Below are 20,099 nucleotides of genomic sequence, written 5' to 3' on the forward strand. Positions count from 1 at the left end.
GTCTCAGAGAGCTCAGTCTCCCCAGAGACGCCTGCTGGACCTCACTGGTCGCTGCTGCAGCATTTGACTTAGAACCTTCTCTCCATCTGCCCCAGTTGCCCAACGTCACCCAGAGAGCGAGCAGGGGAACCGTGAGCAGAACTCAACTTCTCAGACAGGTGGGCCTAATCTTTTTCACTTCGCTTCTTCCCGAGGCAGTCTTCCCTCTAACAGTGATTCCCTTTGGTGTTAAATGATTAGAACGTTCTCTTTTTGTACAGCTGTTGGTCTTTTATTGGACACTCAAAGAGAGAAGTAGAGGTTACTGATGTGCTGTGAGGATTGAGATATAAATGAAAAGGAACATGTAAGATCAATTTCCACATAGAACTGTACCACAAAAGGCTCAGACCCAGCTGAGGAAGGTTTGAATTTATTAGTATTTGCTCCAACGAACCTCCAAATTGTCTCCATTTTGGACAACATGACTCCCAGCTCCTGAAAAGGAAGAAGGAGATGTGGGTCCAATGATTTGATCATCCAATCATCAAATAATGGATCTGGCTCTCCCAGACCCTTGGAGAAGGAAACGGCGACCCCCTCCACCACGTGTTCTTGCCTGGGAGGTCCCACGGACAGAGGAGCCTGGCGGACTGCAGTCCATGGGGCCACAGAGAGTCAGACATGACTGCGAGACTGAGTATACTCTCATACCCTTGGCGCGTCCCCCTGAAGCGCACACTCACACGTGATCGCTCCGGGCACCTCACTCTGCAAGGCCGTTCCTCGTCCTCCTCCTTACCTTGGCTCAGTGGCTGGCCATTGCTCAGAAGCTTCCAGTAGGTTCTGTCATTATTGCTGGCCTTTATGCCCTGAACAGAGGTGATGTAGGGGCCCCACGAGGTCTCCTCCACTGTGAAGCTGTGGGGAACAGCAAGTTGGTACATGGATTCAGGATGTTCAAAGGCAACTCTCCCGCGGGCACTTCTTTTATGCACCTAAGAATCACTGGAAGACATTACACAGACCACCTGGCCTTCTTCCCAGATTCCTTGATTCTGGAGATCTGGGCCAGAACCAGGAATCTGCATGTTTTATCAGCATTCTAGGTCATTCTGAGGCAGGCAGTCTACAATCCATGCAAATTATAGAAACACTGCCCATGGTTTCTGCCCCTCTCTCCTGCCATAGTAGACACTTCGCCATCAACGGTTCCCAATCTTCTACCCAAGACAGTAACAGTTTGAAGATGCTAACAGTACTAGAAAGTGTTAACCGGTTGTCCTAGAGGTTCTCAGAAAAAAGGAAAGGATAATTTAATGGTTCATGTTTACTGATTAAGAAGTGACATAATTGATATTTGTTTCATATTCATTAGTCAGATTTTTCTACCTTCCTGGAAACACTTGAAAACAGGCTTTATAATGATATATACACACAGATACATATTTTCTTGTATATGATTTTCTCTGTTGCATCTTAGAGCATGTTATTAGACACAAGAAATGCCAGTTAGGCTTAAGGATCCATTTAAGCCATATTTTTCAGAGGTGAAGTCAATATCTTCATTTTAATATTTAACCTCTCTAGGCCAGGGAGCCTTGACTGAGTCCCTGAATCTCCTCTAAGGTGGAAGCGGCCTGGAGAAGCTCCCCAGTCTCTGTGAAACCTCAGATTTAAATGACAAGTCTTGCACTCACAGATTTAGAGAATGAACTCATGGTTACCAGGGGGAAATGGTGGCTGGTGGAGGTGGGCGGCATAGACTGAGAGTTTGCAATTGACAAGTACACGCTGCTGTATGTAAAACAGAGAACCAACAGGGACCTGCTGTACAGCAGAGGGAACTCTGCTCAACAGTCTGTAAGAGCCTAAATGGGAGAAGAATTTGAAAAAAAGTAGATACTTTTATGGGTATCTGAATCACTTTGCTGTATACCTGTAACTAACACATCACTGTTAATCAACTATATGCCAATATAAAATAAAAAAAAAAAAACAAATGACACATTTTATGCATTTGTTCATTTTCTGGGATGAGAATTCCACTCATGTGACTTTCAAAGGGGTCAGTGATTAAAAACCAATTAAAACCCACTATTCTGGACACAAAATGTCTGACTTAGATTCTGTTAATTGAAGGAGTTCTGCTGACAGAAGAGAGATCCCTGGTACTTACTGTCTATCTATTAATACCTGCTATGTGCTGGAAGAGGGAGCATTTCACCTCCCTTTTTAAACTCCATGCTGTGCCATGAGGACGTGCAGCACATCTACTAACTGAGAAGTGTTTTAAATGTACATTGCACTCTGGTGCGGATGTATTCCTGCTGAGTCATAATCACATTAAATTCCTTAACCTTAGGTTAGCCATTGGGCTTCCCTCATAGCTCAGGTGGTAAAGAACCTGCCTGCAATGCAGGAGACCTGGGTTCGATTCCTGGGTTGGGAAGATGCCCTGGAGAAGGGAAAGGCTCCCCACTCCAGTGTTCTGGCCTGGAGAATTCCATGGCCTATATAGACATACCGAAATAGGGTCTCATTTTTCTCCTGAGCAGCCTTCATCACGTCGAGGAAGACAGAACCCTTTCTCACAGTGACTTCAGTGTGACTTGTCTTGTTGATTCGCACAGAGTATTTGACTAAGATATTCAAGGGTGCGGTTGTAGGTGTCACAGTACCAGGCTTTTCAGTGGAGGTGTTGAATTTGACTGGCAGAGATAGAAAAGTAGAGGAGAAATATTATTCAGAAGAATAAAAACTATGTCAGAGTCTGCACACCTCTCCAAGGCTATGCAACAACTCTTTCCCCGTCAATGCGGAAGAGGGTTTATACCAGAAGCCCGGATCAGCAATCGGGGGGTGGGGGTGAGTGGGTATCTCGCAGACGACTAAAGCACAAATTAAAACCGGATACTCACCGGCTTGTGAAGGCTTGTGTTTGCCTCAACTTTCAGCTGTTGCAGCAAATCAGTTGCCCCATTTCCCATTTCTCACAGAGCCTCCTGATTGTTCTTTTTTTTTTTTTTGCATTGGTGCAGCATACAATAATGCTTCCCCCTTTCTTTTCTTTTTTTTTGTGTGCTTTTTGATTTTTTTCCTTTTTGTGATTTTAAAAACTAAGTCATTTATTAATGTGTTTGTTTTTGGCTGTGCTGGGTCTTTGCTACTGCGGGCCTTCCTCTAGATGCGGTGAGTGGGGTGGCTGCCTCTAGTCACAGGTGAGAACGCTCCCTGCTCCTTGCTGTGGCTTCTGTGGTTGAGGACACAGGCTCCAGGGCGCGCGGGCTCCGGGAGTTGCGGCTTCCAGGCTCTAGAGCGCAGGCTCAGGAGTCGCGGTACGTGGGTGCCCCTCAGCACGTGGGGTCGTCCCAGGTCAGGGATTGAACCCGTGTCTCCTGCACTGGCAGGTGGATCCCATATGACTGAGCCACCAGGGAAGCCCCTTGGCCTTTTAACTTTTTATTGAAGTATTGACACACAACCTTATGTTAGTTTCACATGTAAAACACGATTCAACATTTATCTACACGAGGAAATGATCAGCACTGTGACTCCAGTAACCATCTGTCACCATACAAAGTTACGACAACATTGTTGACTATGTTCTGGATGCTGTACACTATATTGCCATGAAGTATTTATTTTATGACAGGAAGTCTGTCTCTCTTAGCATCCTTCCCCTATTTTTCCCAACCCCTGCCTTTTTATTTATTAACATTTATAGAGAACATTACATGCCAGGCACTGTGTGCTAACTATTTTGCATGAATTATCTTCTTCAGTCCTTATTAGTGCCTGCTACATACTATTATCATTGGCATTTCTTATAGTAGAAAACTTTTAAACTTAGGGTTTTGTCCAAGTTCCCTAAACGTATATGTGGCTGAACCAGAAATGACCAAGACAGAAGGAAAAGTCTCCTCTCTTTATACCTGTTGCAAAATTAGTGGTTTGATTAATGGTTCAAGCTGTAATTTTCTTATAACACTGCCACATTCTTTCCCCATTAACGTCATGTCTCTGGGTGCTCATGCATCGAGCCTAATGAAAAGCCAGAGACGTTATACTTTTTGGGTTGGGAATGATGCTCAGAAAATCTCTCTGCATCCAGCAATTAGAAAGCACCACTTGAGAGACGGACACCCTTTAGTCACTTTCCAGCTGGCTTCGTGGCAAAGAATCCACCTGCCAATGCAGGAGACGCAGGAGACGCTGGTTTAATCCCTGGGCAGGGAAGATCCCCTGGAGCAGGAAATGGCAACTCACTCCAGCATTCTTGCCTGGGAAATGACATGAACAGAGGAGCCTGCTGGGACAGTCCAGGGGGTCCCAAAGAGTGGGACACGACTCAGCAAGCACGCTTATCCGTTAATCAACACTGCCTTGTTGTCAGTGTTTGAACCAAGAACAGCGTCTGCTACCCTAATAAGGACAAATCCTCTGGCAGTTACGGTCCCTGATGGCGTGGAGGACTGAGTTCTGTCTGGGACCTGTTATACTGTTCCCAGACAGGTCTAACTGGTTCCTGAGGCCATCTCAGTCTTACACACTTTGAGTGTTACGCTGAATGAGGCCATCTCAGTCTTACACGCTTTGAGTGTTACGCTGAATGAGGCCATCTCAGTCTTACACGCTTCGAGTGTTACGCTGAATGAGGCCATCTCAGTCTTACACGCTTCGAGTGTTACGCTGAATGAGGCCATCTCAGTCTTACACGCTTTGAGTGTTACGCTGAGTGAGGCCATCTCAGTCTTACACGCTTCGAGTGTTACGCTGAATGAGGCCATCTCAGTCTTACACACTCTGAGTGTTACGCTGAATGAGGCCATCTCAGTCTTACACGCTTCGAGTGTTACGCTGAATGAGGCCATCTCAGTCTTACACACTTTGAGTGTTACGCTGAATGAGGCCATCTCAGTCTTACACGCTTCGAGTGTTACGCTGAATGAGGCCATCTCAGTCTTACACACTCTGAGTGTTACGCTGAATGAGGCCATCTCAGTCTTACACACTCTGAGTGTTACGCTGAATGAGGCCATCTCAGTCTTACACGCTTCGAGTGTTACGCTGAATGAGGCCATCTCAGTCTTACACGCTTTGAGTGTTACGCTGAATGAGGCCATCTCAGTCTTACACACTCTGAGTGTTACGCTGAATGAGGCCATCTCAGTCTTACACACTCTGAGTGTTACGCTGAATGAGGCCATCTCAGTCTTACACACTCTGAGTGTTACGCTGAATGAGGCCATCTCAGTCTTACACGCTTTGAGTGTTACGCTGAATGAGGCAAAACAGTTTGCTCATTAGTGCTATACCTGGATTGAGGCCACAAGAAGGGTTGGTGACATCCAGATAGGTCTTTCCCATCAAGGCAGGTAAGATCTGGGCTGCAGTAATCGGCAAGTAAAATGCTCCCCGAGAAATGTTGTCAAATACTGCACGTAGAGTTTCTCTGCAATTTGCTTCATTTTTGTAATAGTCCGATGAGACAAAGAGAGCCTAGTGTGTGTGTGTGTGTGTGTGTGTGTGAGAGAGAGAGAGAGAGAAGGGGAGAAAATGAGAATGAATGGGAGAGACTTCACATCATGGGAAAGCTTGAATCTAATTTAGTAAACATGGGAACCACCTTAGACCACTAAGGTACCTTTTAAGAAGCTTATAAGCTAGTTTGGGTGGGGAGGTGGGGATTGTTTAATCACTCAAGCTTTCACAGCGCCAATGAGAACAGTCTTTCTCTACCGTATTTACTCTTTATCTTATTGCTGACACTGAAACCATATGAGATAGTCTTAACTATGACATAGTGTTAACCAAATAGTGTTAACAGATTCTTGTAAAGGAGTCCCTAAGATGAAGGCCCTAAGACCAGTGTCTCCAACCCCCAGTCCCACCCTGAGGACTGCACAGCAGGGGGTGAGCAGCAGGCAAATCAGGGAAGCTTCCCTTACCCCTCCCCATCACCCACCTTACCTCCTGAACCTCCACTTGGGTTACTGTCTGAACTGTCCCCCCACCCTCTTCCATGGAAAAATGGAATTGTCTTTCATGAAACTGGCTCCTGGTGCCAAAAAGGTTGGGGACCTCTGCCCTAAGAGAAGGGCTTCCCTGATAGCTCAGCTGGTAAAAAATCTGCCTGCAATGCAGGAGACCCTGGTTCAATTCCTGGGTTGGGAAGATCCCCTGGCGAAGGGATAGGCGACCCACTCCAGTATTCTTGGGCTTCCCTGGTGGCTCAGCTGGTAAAGAATCTGCCCGCAATGCGGGAGACCTGGGTTTGATCCCTGGGTCGGGAAGATCCCCTGGAGGAGGGCATGGCAACCCACTCCAGTGTTCTGGCTTGGAGAATTCCATGGACAGAGGAGCCTGGCAGGCTACCGTCCACGGGGTTGCAGAGTCAGACACGACTGAGCGACTAAGCACAGCACAAGCCTACGAGAAGCGTCTAGCAGCACGGTCTTTCTGAAGGGGAAGAGCTCTTAAACATTAGTGAGACAGACGAAGCTTCGGCAGAGAAGGCGATAGGTAAACAGGGCTCGGAGCTACGATGGCGTCTCAGCAGGAACATGCGGAGGTGAGCATGTGACTGAAGGGGACAACGTAGGAACGGCCAGGGCCAGGCCTCTTTGCGGTGAGAGTGTCTGAGTTTCAGTAAGACCCACAGAGGATGCCTCTTGGCTTCGGAGGACCGGTGTAGAGAGGACATGCAGAGCATGGCGGGAGCCAGCCTGGAGAAGAGGGCTGGAGCCGGGTCGGCAGCCCCTGAAGGTCCTGGGTGGTTTCTGGACAGTGGGAAGTCTCAGAGGTTCTTGAACAGAAACGCTCCAGGCAGCAGGTGTGAACTGGACTCAAGGGGTAGCATTACAGGGCAGGAACATTTAAGAGGGTATTAACTAATTTTCTGGGAAATCCCATGGACGGAGGAGCCTGGGGGCTACAGTCCCTGGGGTCGAAAACCAGTCGGACAGGATTCAATGACTAGACAACAACAACAGGAGTAAGACCAGGACTCAGATGGACTGAACTTGAAGATCTTGTTCTGTAGTTTCTCGAGGAAGGACAGTTCCGCTTTCCATCTTTTCTTGAAGACTCTTAAAGGTAACCAAGTGGTCAATCAGGTTTATTTATTTATTTTTTGGTGAGTTATTAAAAACAACACAAAAAGAAAACTCACTAGGGACTTCTCTGGTGGTCCAGGGGTTAAAACTCCGTGGGGTGGCGTGGTTGAACGTCCATGCTCTCAGTGCATGGGGCACAGGTTTGATCCCTGGTCTGGGAATTAAGATCCCACATACTTTAGGACATGGCCAAAAAATAAATAAAAATTAAAAAGGTCATCCTAAGAAAACTCATCACGTTATATCTTTTTATAAACAATGTGGTGGGGAAGCAGCTCTTGATCCTGCCATGAATGAATACCACCTGTAGGCTGACCAAGCCCATGCTCCACACCTGAACTGTATACTAACCAGTTGGTGTGGGACGTAAACATTCGCATTTTCTAAAAGCTCCTCCCCTCTAGGTAAATCAGATGTGCACCCAGAACAGGAAACCACTGCTTTATATTAACGTCTAGCATAGCAAGTGCAAAGAGGAACAACAGTACGGACAGTCTTTAAGACTGGACCCTTATTTACATCGCCATCATCTTGTCGTTTTCCGCAGGAGCCCTGTGCCGGCTGGGCTGAACACTCTGATCTTCCTGAATTACGGGATGCACCTCTGCGCTTCTGTCCTTGCTTCTTCTCTCCCTATGAAAATCCTCTCATCCCGGGTCAGCCTGGCAGACCCCAATTCATACCAAAGACTTGGTGAAATCCCTTCTTCCCCCATGTGCTTTTCCTCATCTCTTCTTGTATCTACCCCTTAGAGTTGAGCTGAACAGTGACTAAACTCAGGAATAAATTCTTGGTCTTCAAAGAGCATATACAGGACAGTGCCAGCACTGAGTGTGAGTTCTGACACCAACTATTCTGGTCCCATCGCCTCTCCATCACTCTTTGGCTTTGTTCTATTAGGCGATTGACTGGAACTCTGTGATTCATGCTCTTATTCCAGGAAATGGAGGTAATAATTCTTTCTCCACTGGGTGGTTGTGCTTTAGTGCCTTAATGTCAATAACTATCAGCTGCTTTACTGCTGCTGCTACTTCTTATTTCCATAGCAACGACCTACTTTGGGAGGTTAGATGAAACACTGAACAGTGGTATGTGGTAAAGCGGGAAATGACATGTTGAAGAACAACAAAATAGATTGCAGTAGGCAGCAGCATTTCTTAATGCAGGCAGGAAAAGCTGCACAGAAACACTGGATGCGGAGGTAAAGCAGAGGGGGTACGTTTCAGGCAGGGAGGGAATCACGTGATTAAAACAAAGTCAGGTGGATCGTAAGTCCTCAGGAGACCAAGAGGGAAGGCGGAAGATGCTGCTTTCTGCCGTGACCCCGTTCTCTGTCTCCTGGTTTGCCTTCTGACTTACCTGCATAGCTTCTCCCGTGCTAAATATGTTTCCAAAGAGACCCTGTTTTCTCTCAGCCTGGATCTTGTTTGCCAGTGACGCCACGTAATTACTGATTTTACCCTCTGCGTTCATGTCCATATTCTTTTGTGTATTCTTCTGCACACATGTTAAAGCAAGAACAGCCATCGCTCCAGTATCTGTCAGGAAGCAAAACACTGGTGACCGAGTGACTAAGCCTCCTGGGTTCCCCCTGGACTGAGTGGTTTCCTGGTATGTGGGACTTTCAAAATTAACAATAGGAGGACTCCAGGCAGAACGGGGTGCTTGGTCATGCTAGTTAATGATGCAAGAGAAGAATTTCCAGATACAGTAGCCATCCTCTCGCCCTGACCTCTCAAGTATGTTGAGATTCCTTCCTATGTGATAACCACGAGCTTTGCAAGAACTCACATCTTAGTCATAGAAACACATATCGATTTGTCGGTGCAAACACACAAACAGTCTGCTTTTACGTCGTGGGTGTTCTCATCTTTTTTGTCTTTCAGCCACGTTGGCAAAGAAATTGAGAAAACCGAGGATGATACACCAAACAAAAATGTCTCTAAATTTCCAAGTTCTTCATTAGACTGATTAGAAAATAGCACTTAGGAGAACTGTTTATTCAATAAACACCCTTAATGGGGGGGCGGATATGGCGAGAGATTAGAAGACTGAGGATAAGACCTGTTTTTCTGGCTCATTTCTTGGTTCCTTCTGTTTTCTTTAGGTCTGGTGCCTTCCCTCTCATAGGAAGAGAAATACAAGAAATTCACATTCTCCTTTTTACTCTGAGACACTGGATGGTGACTTTCTTAGAGCTTCTTGGAGAAAAATGAGTTTGTGGATCTGTCTAAAAGGGCCTTCTTTTTGGATGTGTAAGCTAATCCAGTGGGAAATTTCTGGTCCTTTTCCATGATGGATACACACTTTATTGATCAAAATATTGCATCTTACCACATGTAAGCCCACACATCCAAATGATCCCAATGGGTTAGAGAAAGATGCAGGGTTGAGATAGGTGAATTCCACCGCATTCCTTTTCTGTAACATTTATGCTTCCTAAGATGTCTTATCTGATAATCCTCATGATCTATCCTCATTTTACAAGTGGGAAAATTAAACTTGAGAGCTAACATCCATTGGCTACTCAGAGAAAAGGGGGAGGAGGAACTGGGCCCTTTTACTGTACTGCACATCTACAAAGATGCTTAGAAACCATCCCATATCCATTCTTCTAAAAAATCCTCTTCTGAGAAGACTAGGGTAGTGAGGAAAGAAAAACTCACGTACTTATTGGTAGAAAAATATAAAAGACAAGGCCTCCTGGTGCCCATGTCCTTGAAGCCAAGGGAATTGGGTTTAATGACTTACCTACTGAGAACTGGTCCCCAAAATAATAGTTCTTATTTTCAGGAGTGAAGTAACAGGTAACACTGGTGACTGAATAGCTGCCGTTGAACAGACACAAGGCCAGCAGGGCCAGGCTGAGCTGGTAGTAGTTGGTCAGTGGGTTGCCGTCATGTGCCTCTGTCAGGGAGAGAAGCAACACCTTACTGACGCAGGTGGTCCTGGAACAGTACATTTTAAGCTTATTTCTACTTACTCTATCTCCATTTCTTTGCATTTAAAGAGAGGTGAGTAAGAGAGGGGAGAGGTTGCTCAGAGAAACCGCACACTTGAGGCCCTTAAAGGCTCTTAAGGCCCACCACGGGCCTCCCTGGTGGCTCAGACAGTACAGATCTGCCTGCAATGCAAGAGACCCGAGTTCGATCCCTGGGTCAGGAAGATCCCCTGGAGAAGGGAACAGCCACCCACTCAAGTATTCTGGCCTGGAGAATCCCATGGACAGAGGAGCCTGGCAGGCTACAGTCCACGGGGTCGCAGTGTCAGACACGACTGGACAACTAACACTTTCACTTTCAAGGGCCACCAAATTCAACTCAACTCCTTTTATTTTATGCCTGAGGCAATTCGGCATTAAAGACATAAAAATCCTGTTCTCCCAGCAATCCCACTCCTGGGCATGTATCCTGAGAAAACGCTGATTCAAAAAGATCTGTGCACCCCAGTGTTCGTTGCAGCATGATTTACAACAGCCAGGACATAGAAGCAAGCTGACAGAGGAGTGTATAATGAAGATGTGGCACATATATACGATAGAATATTACTAAGCCATCAGAAAGAGCGGAATAATGCCATCTGCAACAACATGGATGGGCGCAGAGATTCTCATACTGAGTTAAGTCAGACACAGAGAGACAAACAGCATATCATATCACTTGTGTGTGGAATCTGAGGAAAGGTACAAATGAACCTATCTACAGAGCAGAAGTAGAGTCATAGATGTAGAAAACAAACTTATGGCTATACCAAGGGATAAGTGCGTGGGGAGGGATAAATTGGAGACTGGGATTGACATATGGACAGTCACATCCAACTCCTTGCAACCCCGTGGACTGTAGCCTCTGTCTGTGGAATTCTCCAGGCAAGCGCACTGGAGCAGCCACAGCAAGGCTGCACCCGGGCCTGGCACATGGTGTGTGCCCAGTCGCTCAGTCATGTCTGACTCTTCCTGACCCCCTGGACTGTAGCCCTCCAGGCTCCTCTGTCCTTGGGATTTTCTAGGCAAGAATACTGGAGTGGGTTGCCATTTCCTTCTCCAAGATTAAGCTGGGTCTCCTGCATTACAGGCAGATTCTTTGCCATATGAGCTACCAGGGCAGCCCATATACACACTCCTGTGTATAAAATAGATAACTAATGAGGACCTGCTGTAGAGCACGGGAAAGCCTACTCAACACTCGGTAACGGCCTCTAGAGGAAAAGAATCTAAAAAAAGAGTGGCAGATGGCTACTAATGTATAATCGATCCACTTTGCTGTACACCAGAACTAATACAATATTATGAGTCAACCACACTCCAGTAAAAATGAAACAAATACTATCCTGATGTTCAGATGGCTACAGAGCTAGAACTAGAACCCAGAAATGTATCTCACTAGGAGCCCTGACGATCAACCTAGGTTTCAGCGCTTTTGCCCTCTTCGTTCTTGTGCTACAATCATTAGGTATACGCTTTGGTGCTTATGACACAGTGTCTCATCTTGATCAGCTGTTTCTGGTGTGATTTGTCCAAAAGCCAAGCATCTGAAGGACTAGAGACCTGTGGCCTGTGTGTTTGCGTGTGGGCGTGCGTATTTATCACCCAGTGCAAGGCAAGCTGGACGTAGGGTCAATGCTTAATTGAACATATTGGAAAAGAAAACTCTAGACACATCTGAAAGAAAGAAGAAGGGAAAGTGGTCTTCAAAGGTACAGTGAGATGAGTGGAGTGAAAAAGAGAAGGAACGAGTAGGTAGAAACTCGATACGGTTCTGAATCAGTGGAAGAGAGACAAAGACATCCGGGGCCTCTGAGCACGTGATTCTCACCCATGTTCTGAATTTCTGCTTGGAATTTGGCTTCAAGTTTGCTAACCAGACGAGCACCACGTATAAACTCTTCATCCTGATTTTCACATGCTCCCAAACCCAGAATACCCAAGGCAAGCTCTCCCGAGGTTAACTCCATCTCTGAAAAGAAAAGTATTCAAGTTAAACAAGGTACATGCGTAGGATTTTTTTGCCTCCTGTCTCCCTTGCGATTTATATTGCTGTCACTTTGTTGTCCTGTTCTACTCTTTATTAATGTTTTATTGTCCTCTCCTTCATCCCCGGAAACAGAGCCTTTTCTAGCAGTGCTGTATAAGTGCAACCTAGACCTTGGTCTTTCCCATGAAGCTGCAGGCTCTTTCTGGAATCAAGAAATCCTTAAACAAAGAATAGAGATAGGTAAATAATAAATCCCTGGGATCTTCCTCCTTGAGGGCGCCATCTCACCAGGATAGGAATAATCGACCTGTATTTAAAATATCCAAATTCTCAGGCTCCTCCTATCCTCACAATAATATTGTTGGGTAGGTAGGTGTGGCTGTATTTTCCGCTTATGCTCATTAGAAAGCTCAGTGTTGAAATGAAAGTTTCAATGTGGACTCTGGTCTCGATTCCAGTCCACATCTCCACAACTCTATGGTCACCTCTCTGCCATCAGCTTTCTTGGTTGTGGCCCACGCTCTTGTCTGGTCATGAACTCAACTCAATGATGTAAATCTTAAAGGATGAGAGTGTATGATTCCTTTTGCTCTTCCTATTTTCAGGGCCCAAAGAAGGAAAGCTTCACTCTACAGTAAGCGGCAGGGGGTTGAGGATTTGAGATACCTTTTTGTCACCTCTATTAAAAAAAAATTTTATGTGAACTTTATTTTTAAAAAAACACCACTACATACTTGAACTAGATTTAAAAAAAAAAATTTTAGGTAACATTGGTTTATAACATTATATAAGTTTCATGTGTACAATATTTTATTTCTACTTCTGTTCATCTCAAGTTTTCTACAGCTGAGATGGATGTACCAGGGATGACTTGGACACACAATTTCTAGGACTCACTGGAGATCATCTTTATAGATGGGTAAGTCTTTCCCTAAATATTCCGGGGAACACAGGCACTCACCTCCGCTGTTTATGTCTTCTTTGATTTGTTGACTCAGCTGTTGTTCTAGGCTTTGATTCTTAATCCCAACAAGTCTCAAGGTCAACAGGACATTGAGACCTAGGGTCCCTTTGGTGTAGTTTGCATTTAGCATCGTGTTTATCAGAGGTTCTAGACGCCAGAAGTTCGTTTCATTTACCACTGTGGAAGGGAGAGAGGACATAAGAAACGCATAGAATATTAGGGCTAAGAACAGGAATGATATTAAAATATTTAGTAACAGATATGGCACAGACACAGGCCCACTTGGTAGCCACTGGCAATGTTTCTGGAATGATAAAAGGGAGGTCTGGAGCCCCACTCTGCCATTCATTATTCTTTTGCCAGACAGCATGGAAGTGTTAAATGTTTAAACAACTGGATCAGCCTTACCATTGCGTCCTGCCTGGTAGCTCTAGTGTGTGTGTGCGAGTGCGTGTGTGCGTGTGTGCATGTGTGTTAGCCACTAAGGCCCAGAGGGTGTCCTTAAGGGGCCTTGGTAATTGGAGCTTTAACTGAGACTGCAATGCACATCTTCCAAGTCCCCACCTATAACCTAGTCTGCTTTCTGGATTCAGTCATTTTCTCCTCCATCTTCTTCTTATTCAGCTGGGTTAATCCTGACAAGAAGGAGAGAGAAGAGGAAGAAGGCAAAAGTTCTACGTGTCATTAGTGATTGACCCAGAGCTGCATTGCCTGATTGCCCAACTGGCCGGGCATCAAGATCAAGGCATTATTCAGCAGGGAGGACCCTTTGAAAAACCTTCCAGTTTTAGCCTACAGTGTGTCCAAGTCCCAGGGGCAAGGATGGAGGGAGTCCTTCTACACTGTGGAATTAAAAAGAGAATCCAGAGCTCCCAAGAAACCTGGAGGAGAAGAAGATTTACCATCACTGAAAATATTTCTCAGCATACTTTGAGCATCACCTAAGAAAATCCTTCCCATCTCCAAATTGTCTCATGGGCTTGGGGAATAGTGGAAAGAATGTGAACCTTGGGCTCAGGAAGATCTTTCCTGGGGTCTTCATTCCTTAACTTACAACTGGGGGTAAGTTATGTAACTTTCCTGACTTCAAGAAGTCAAGAAATAGCCAAAGATAATGGACAAGAAACCACCAAATAAGCTCTAAGATACTGTTTGTATTATTACTTCTAGCTCAACTTGAATTTCTGTCACTATCCTTAGCGACTCCAGGAAATGTTGTTTTTCTTGCCCACCTGCCTTTAATAGAGTCAGGAAGATCTGAACGGCGTGATTGAGAAAGGTCATGGTTTGTGATGGGCATAATTGGACAATCGTGAGTCACCTCTGAGATTCGGCTCAGCAGATTTTTTGGCACTGAAATAGACTTCTTTACTTCCTGGTAAAGGGACAACTCAGGTCAACTTCCTTAACTACTAAAAACAAAGTTACTTATTTTGCACTGGGAATGAAACCTCAAAAGCTCGACGGAGAACCCCTGTTCTTATGCCACAACCGAGGAAATGACAGGCCAGGAGAAAGAATTAAGAATTGGCAGGTTCTAAGCTTTCATCTTTCCGCTGTGGGATGGACTTCTTCTTGTAGGCTAGAGAGACCAGGGAGATGTAGCCGCAGCTGGTACCACACGGTAGCATCACCTTAGGCCTGGCTCGAAGCTCAGTTCCATGGTAAAGAATTCCAAGAGAAAAATCATGAACCTGTGAGCCATATAATACTTTAAGAAATCACCCGTTTCAACAACCTTCTCTGGTTATTCTTCATTTATGGGTGAAGCTAAAATGACTCATGGGACTCCCCTGTTGGTCCAGTGGTTAAAGTTCTGTGCTTCCAAAGCAGGGGGTCCAGGTTCGATTCCTGGCCAGGGAACTAGACCCCACATGCCACAGCTAAGACCCAGCACAGCCAAATAAACAAATAAATAAACGTTAAAAAAGCACTGGTTCATTCAGTTACTAAGGGGTCACACTGGACCTGAGACCAGCTTTTCCTTTTCTCACTTAGCATTTTTTAATAGAATTGCACACTCTCTGGAGCCTCTACCCAAAGGAGAGATGATGGGTTTTTACCCATGTCCCATGGGGAAGAGTTGAAAAGAGGAAGATGTACAGCATAGAATATCTAAACTCAGTAAGGACAAGAGAGCAATCTTCATTATGTGAAAGGCGTTATTAACATTACTTTTCTCTGTGTAGTTACAAGGAGTTAACCCAAAACCTCGGGGTTGAAGTTCCTAAAAATAGATTGTATCTCAAAGTCACAAGGTATCTTTCCATGACCTGAAAACTTTTCTGAGATCATGAATTTTTTGTTCTTAAAAATGAACGAGAAAAGACAGTTCCTTGACAGGGCTGTTGTGGTAGAAAGGATCTCAGCCTAGGAAGAAGAGTAAACAAGTTAATACTGAATCTCTGAGCCCTCTTAGAACAACATGCATCGTAGAACTGTCCTCCGCATCTCCCGCCACCCTGTAGGTTACTCACAGAGTCCAACGACATCCAGCACTGGAACCGGGCCTTTTTCTCAGGTAACTACACGGTAGCCTCCGGGAGACTGCCATGCTGTGTTTAGCTCATAGCTCAAAATGCTCAAAGTTTAGACCAATTTTAGCTCAAAACATACTCACCACAGATCTGGCATAGTTGACTTGGAATAAGAGAAAAGAATAGCAGCCCCGTTAGGGGGAGCTGGCCTGCTGGTCTCATCTCTTCAGCCGTGCTCAGGAATGGTGAGGTTGGGCTGGCTCTTTATGGGTGATGGACAGAGGGTACTGGGAGCTCCTCCTTCCGTTTGCCTCAGTCTCTTTTACTCAAGCAAATATTGAGTAATGTCAGGAGGTGTGGTCAGGTGTATTTGCCCAAATAAAGTAATAAACAAGGAAGACTTGAAAGATATGGCTAGGGAGAATGAGGAAATAATATTTCTTTGTTTCCCATCTTAAACCATTAGGGTTCAAATTCCCTTCAGTCCAATGAGAATAAATTATGTGAATGACTCTTAATGTTCCCTCTTTCCCATTTCACTCTAGATGTATAAGCAAATTATGTTTCCTAAGAGATTAAATGTGATGGGGGCAGGACTTACAACATATACAAATGGAAGCAGAAGTTGTAATTCTGAAGTTGGAGCAGGCAGGATTGGGGAGCTTGGCACATGAGGAGGTCTTTGGCATAGTTTTTTTTTAAATTGTAGGCATAGTGGTTTTTGACCTAAGGTTTCTTTTTTTCCCAAGAGTTTTCCCTGAGAGTTTTCTGGCCCAGGAGGAAACACTGAGACATACATCAGATGTGGAATTTGAGTGTGCCAGGAAGGGCGCTACATGCTACGTGCAGGAAACGTCCAAAACTATTAACGAACACTCTGGCTTTAAAACGTTTGCTCAGGGTCAGCAAGGTGCTGGAATACAAGGTCTCTGATATATCCGCCCACAGAAATAGTAATCTTAGCAGTCATTCATGGACAAAAGTTCCCACCTGAAAACTTTAGGTTTCAGGTAGGATGTTGTAAAACCCCAGTGGAGTCCCTGAGGAGGGCTGTGTTTAGAAAGCAAACCAAAGGAAACGGACTTGAGTTTCCAAAGAAGCCGGCGAACATGACAGCACCAAATGAAACCAGTAAACAGGCCTGACAGATGCACACGAAACACAGGGAGGAAGAAGCTCCTTGACGTTTGTCTTGGCAATGACCTTTTTGGATATGACACCAAGAGTATAAATAGTAAAAAGAAAAATAAACAAGCAGGACTATATCAAACTGAAAAGCTTCTGCATAGCAGAGGAAATCATCAGCAAAATAAGGAGGCAGCCTAGAGAATGGGAGAAAAATATTCATTAGATACTTTCTATCTGATAAGGTTGTTGCTGCCCTTCAGTCGCTATGCTGTGTCGGACTCTTTGCGACCCCATGGAGTATAGCGCGCCAGGCTCCTCTGTCCTCCACAATCTCCAGGAGTTTGCTCAAATTCATGTGCACTGAGTCAGTGATGCTATCTAATCATCTCATCCTCTGCTGCCACCTTCTCCTTTTGCCTTCAATCTTTCTCAGCATCAGCCTTTTCCAATAAGTCAGCTCTTTGCATCAGGTGGCCAAAGTATTATAGCTTCAACTTCAGCAATAGTCCTTTCAATGAATATTCAGTGTTGATTTCCTTTAGGATTGACTAGTTGGAGCTCCTTTGCAGTCCAAGGGACTCTCAAGAGTCTTCTCCAACACCACAGTTCACAAGCATCAGTTTTTTGGCACTCAGCCTTCTTTATGGTCCAATTCTCACATCTGTATGTGACTACTGGAAAAACCATAGCTTTGACTAGACAGATCTTTGTCAGCAATGTAATGTCTCTGCTTTTTAAACTTAAACGCTGTCTGGGTTTGTCATAGCTTTTTGTTATGAAAAACAGTATGGCATTTTCTTAAGAAATCAAAGATAGAACTATTGTCTGATTCAGCAATCTCAGTTTTGGGTATACATCCAAAGGAAATGAAATCAGGCTCTCAGGCTCTGTTGCTTGTTGCTCAAGAAACCTTACTGAGAGACAAGTGTTGGGTAAAGGAAAAGTAGCTTTATCTTAAGGAAGTTTGCAACCTGGGGAGATGGTGGACTTCTGTCCGAAAGAACCAACTCCCAACCCCCCAGGTGCTGTCCGGGATTTACAGAAGAAGGGAAGCAGGAAACGGCTGCAGGCCGTGTGCTGGGGCTGCGCTGCTCTTCTCATCACGAGAAGCCCTGCTGATGTTGGAACCGAGTATGGGCTTCACACTGTCCAGATCCGCACATTTGTTCTATGGGCCAGTGGTCATGTTTCCCGAAAAACAGGAGCAAAGGCAGAAAGAGAGCAAAAAGGTCTAAGAGAAACAGGAACCAGTCCAGCAAACCCCTGAGCTTTAACTATTAGCAATTCTTTGGTTGTGAAACAAGCATGATTACAGCACCTCAAAGTGGTATCTGTATCCCCATGTTCTTTGCAGCATTGTGGACAATAGCCAGGATTGTGGCATCAACCTAAGTGTCTGTCAACTGATGAATGAATAAAGAAACACACACACACACACACACACACACACTGGGATATTTTTCAGCCATGAGGAAGAGGGAAATTCTGCCATTTGTAACAAAATGAATGGATCTTGAGGGCATTATGCTAAGTGAAATAAGTTAGAGAAAAACAAGCACTGTGTGATATCAGTTAAATGTGGCATCTAAAGAGTCAGACTCGTAGAAGTGGATGGTAGAATGGTAGTTACCAGGGGCTGTGGCTTGGGGGAAACAGGAAAATGTTGGACAAAGGGACAGGCGTCCAGCTATCAGATGAATCCACTCTGGGGATCTAATGTACGCACAGTGCCTATAGTTAGTGTTATATTGTAAGCTTGAAATGTTGCTGAGAGTAGATCTTACGTGTTCTCCCCCTCACATACGAAAAGATGGTAGCCATATGAGACGATGGATATGTTAATTACTTGATTATGGTGATCATTTAATAATACACATGTATATCAAGTCATCTTGTTGGCCACCTAAATATATATACACAACTTTTGTCAATAAAGTTGGGAGAAATAGAATCCATCAGCTTAGCTAAGGACTTAATTATGACACCTTTTCCTCCATTTTCTCCCTCTGCTAGTGCTCATGTGTTGCTCATCCCTGGGTGTGCCTCAGTTGTCCGTTCTCAATAGACAGATTCACTTACTGGGCCTACCCTACCACCTCTGTTTCATTTTGTCTGTATTACTTGCACAGTTCTCTGGCCTCTTCAAAATACGATTTTAAGAATGCATCCTGCTTTCCTAGTTACTATATCAGGAACGATGAATCCTCATTTACCTCACCTGACAATTGATGACTCTTTTTCTCCTTAAATACTCACTCTAATAGTCTGGAGCACCATCCTTTTATGGAGTTTCCCCTAACTTTCTGACTGGTCCTTTTTGGTTTTCTCACACTGGTGTACCCTAGGGTGCCTGATTTTCTAAAAGCTGTAATATTCTAGGGTTCAGTTCCTAGAATTCTTTTTCCTTTAGGATTCTCGTTAAATATCAAGGCTTTTTCTTTTTTTTTTGATGTGGACTATTTTTAAAGTCTTTATTGAACTTGTTACAATATTGCTTCTGTTTTATGTTTTGGTGTTTTGGTCACGAGGCATGTGGGAATCTCACTTCCCCGAATAGGAATCGAATCTGCACACCTTCTGCATTGGAAGGTGAAGTCTTAACCACTGGACCGCCAGGGAAGTCCCTAAATCTCAAGGCTTTAAGCAACACCTGGATATGAATGTTTGTAAAATTTATATCTTCATACCAGAGACCTGCTTAATTCTAGATTTGAATTTGAGCTTGGTCATGTGAATTACTTGGGTCCACAGGAAGTCAAAGCTACGGTTTTTCCAGTAGTCATGTACAGATGTGAGAGTTGGACCATAAAGAAGGCTGAAAGTCAAAGAATTGATACTTTTGAACTGTGGTGTTGGAGAAGACTCTTGAGAGTCTCTTGTACAACAAGGAGATCAAACCAGTCAATGCTAAATGAAATCAACCCTGAATATTCATTGGAAGGAATGATGCTGAAGCTGAAACTCCAATACTTTGGCCACCTGATGAGATGAGTGCACAGTTGCACTCATCTCACATGCTAGCAAAGTAATGCCCAAAATTCTCCAAGCCCAGCTTCAACAGTATGAGAACTGTGAACTTCCAGATGTTCAAGCTCGATTTAGAAAAGGCAGAGGAACCAGAGATCAAATTGGCAACATCCATTGGATTATCAAGAAAGCAAAAGAGCTCCAGAAAAACATATACTTCTGCTTTATTGACTATGCCAAAGCCTTTGACTGTGTGGGTCACAACAAACTGGAAAATTCTTAGAGAGATGGGAATACCAGACCACATGACCCACCTCCTGAGAAATCTGTATGCAGGTCAAGAAGCAACAGTTAGAACTGGACATGGAACAACACACTGGTTCAAAATTGGAAAAGGAGTTCGTCAAGGCTGTATATTGTCACCCTGCTTATTTAACTTATATGCAGAGCACATCATGAGAAATGCTGGGCTGGATGGAGCACAAGCTGGAATCAA

General features: G+C 44.6%; 1 protein-coding gene across 1 annotated transcript; it reads right to left on the bottom strand.

Moving 5' to 3' along the window:
• Positions 1–385: 385 nt before the first annotated feature.
• Positions 386–15,810, bottom strand: TCN1 (transcobalamin 1). Its single transcript, XM_019975877.2, has 9 exons — positions 15,652–15,810; positions 13,029–13,208; positions 11,909–12,049; positions 9,849–10,004; positions 8,457–8,635; positions 5,298–5,481; positions 2,507–2,690; positions 782–900; positions 386–477 (listed from the first exon to the last, which is right to left on the bottom strand). Exons 1-9 carry the CDS (start codon positions 15,728–15,730, stop codon positions 416–418), a joined length of 1,284 nt encoding a protein of 427 aa, XP_019831436.2. The 5' UTR covers positions 15,731–15,810; the 3' UTR covers positions 386–415.
• Between the last annotated feature and the right edge of the window lie 4,289 nt (positions 15,811–20,099).

Source organism: Bos indicus, chromosome 15 (genome assembly GCF_029378745.1).
Source record: "Bos indicus isolate NIAB-ARS_2022 breed Sahiwal x Tharparkar chromosome 15, NIAB-ARS_B.indTharparkar_mat_pri_1.0, whole genome shotgun sequence".
Lineage (NCBI taxonomy): Eukaryota > Metazoa > Chordata > Mammalia > Artiodactyla > Bovidae > Bos > Bos indicus.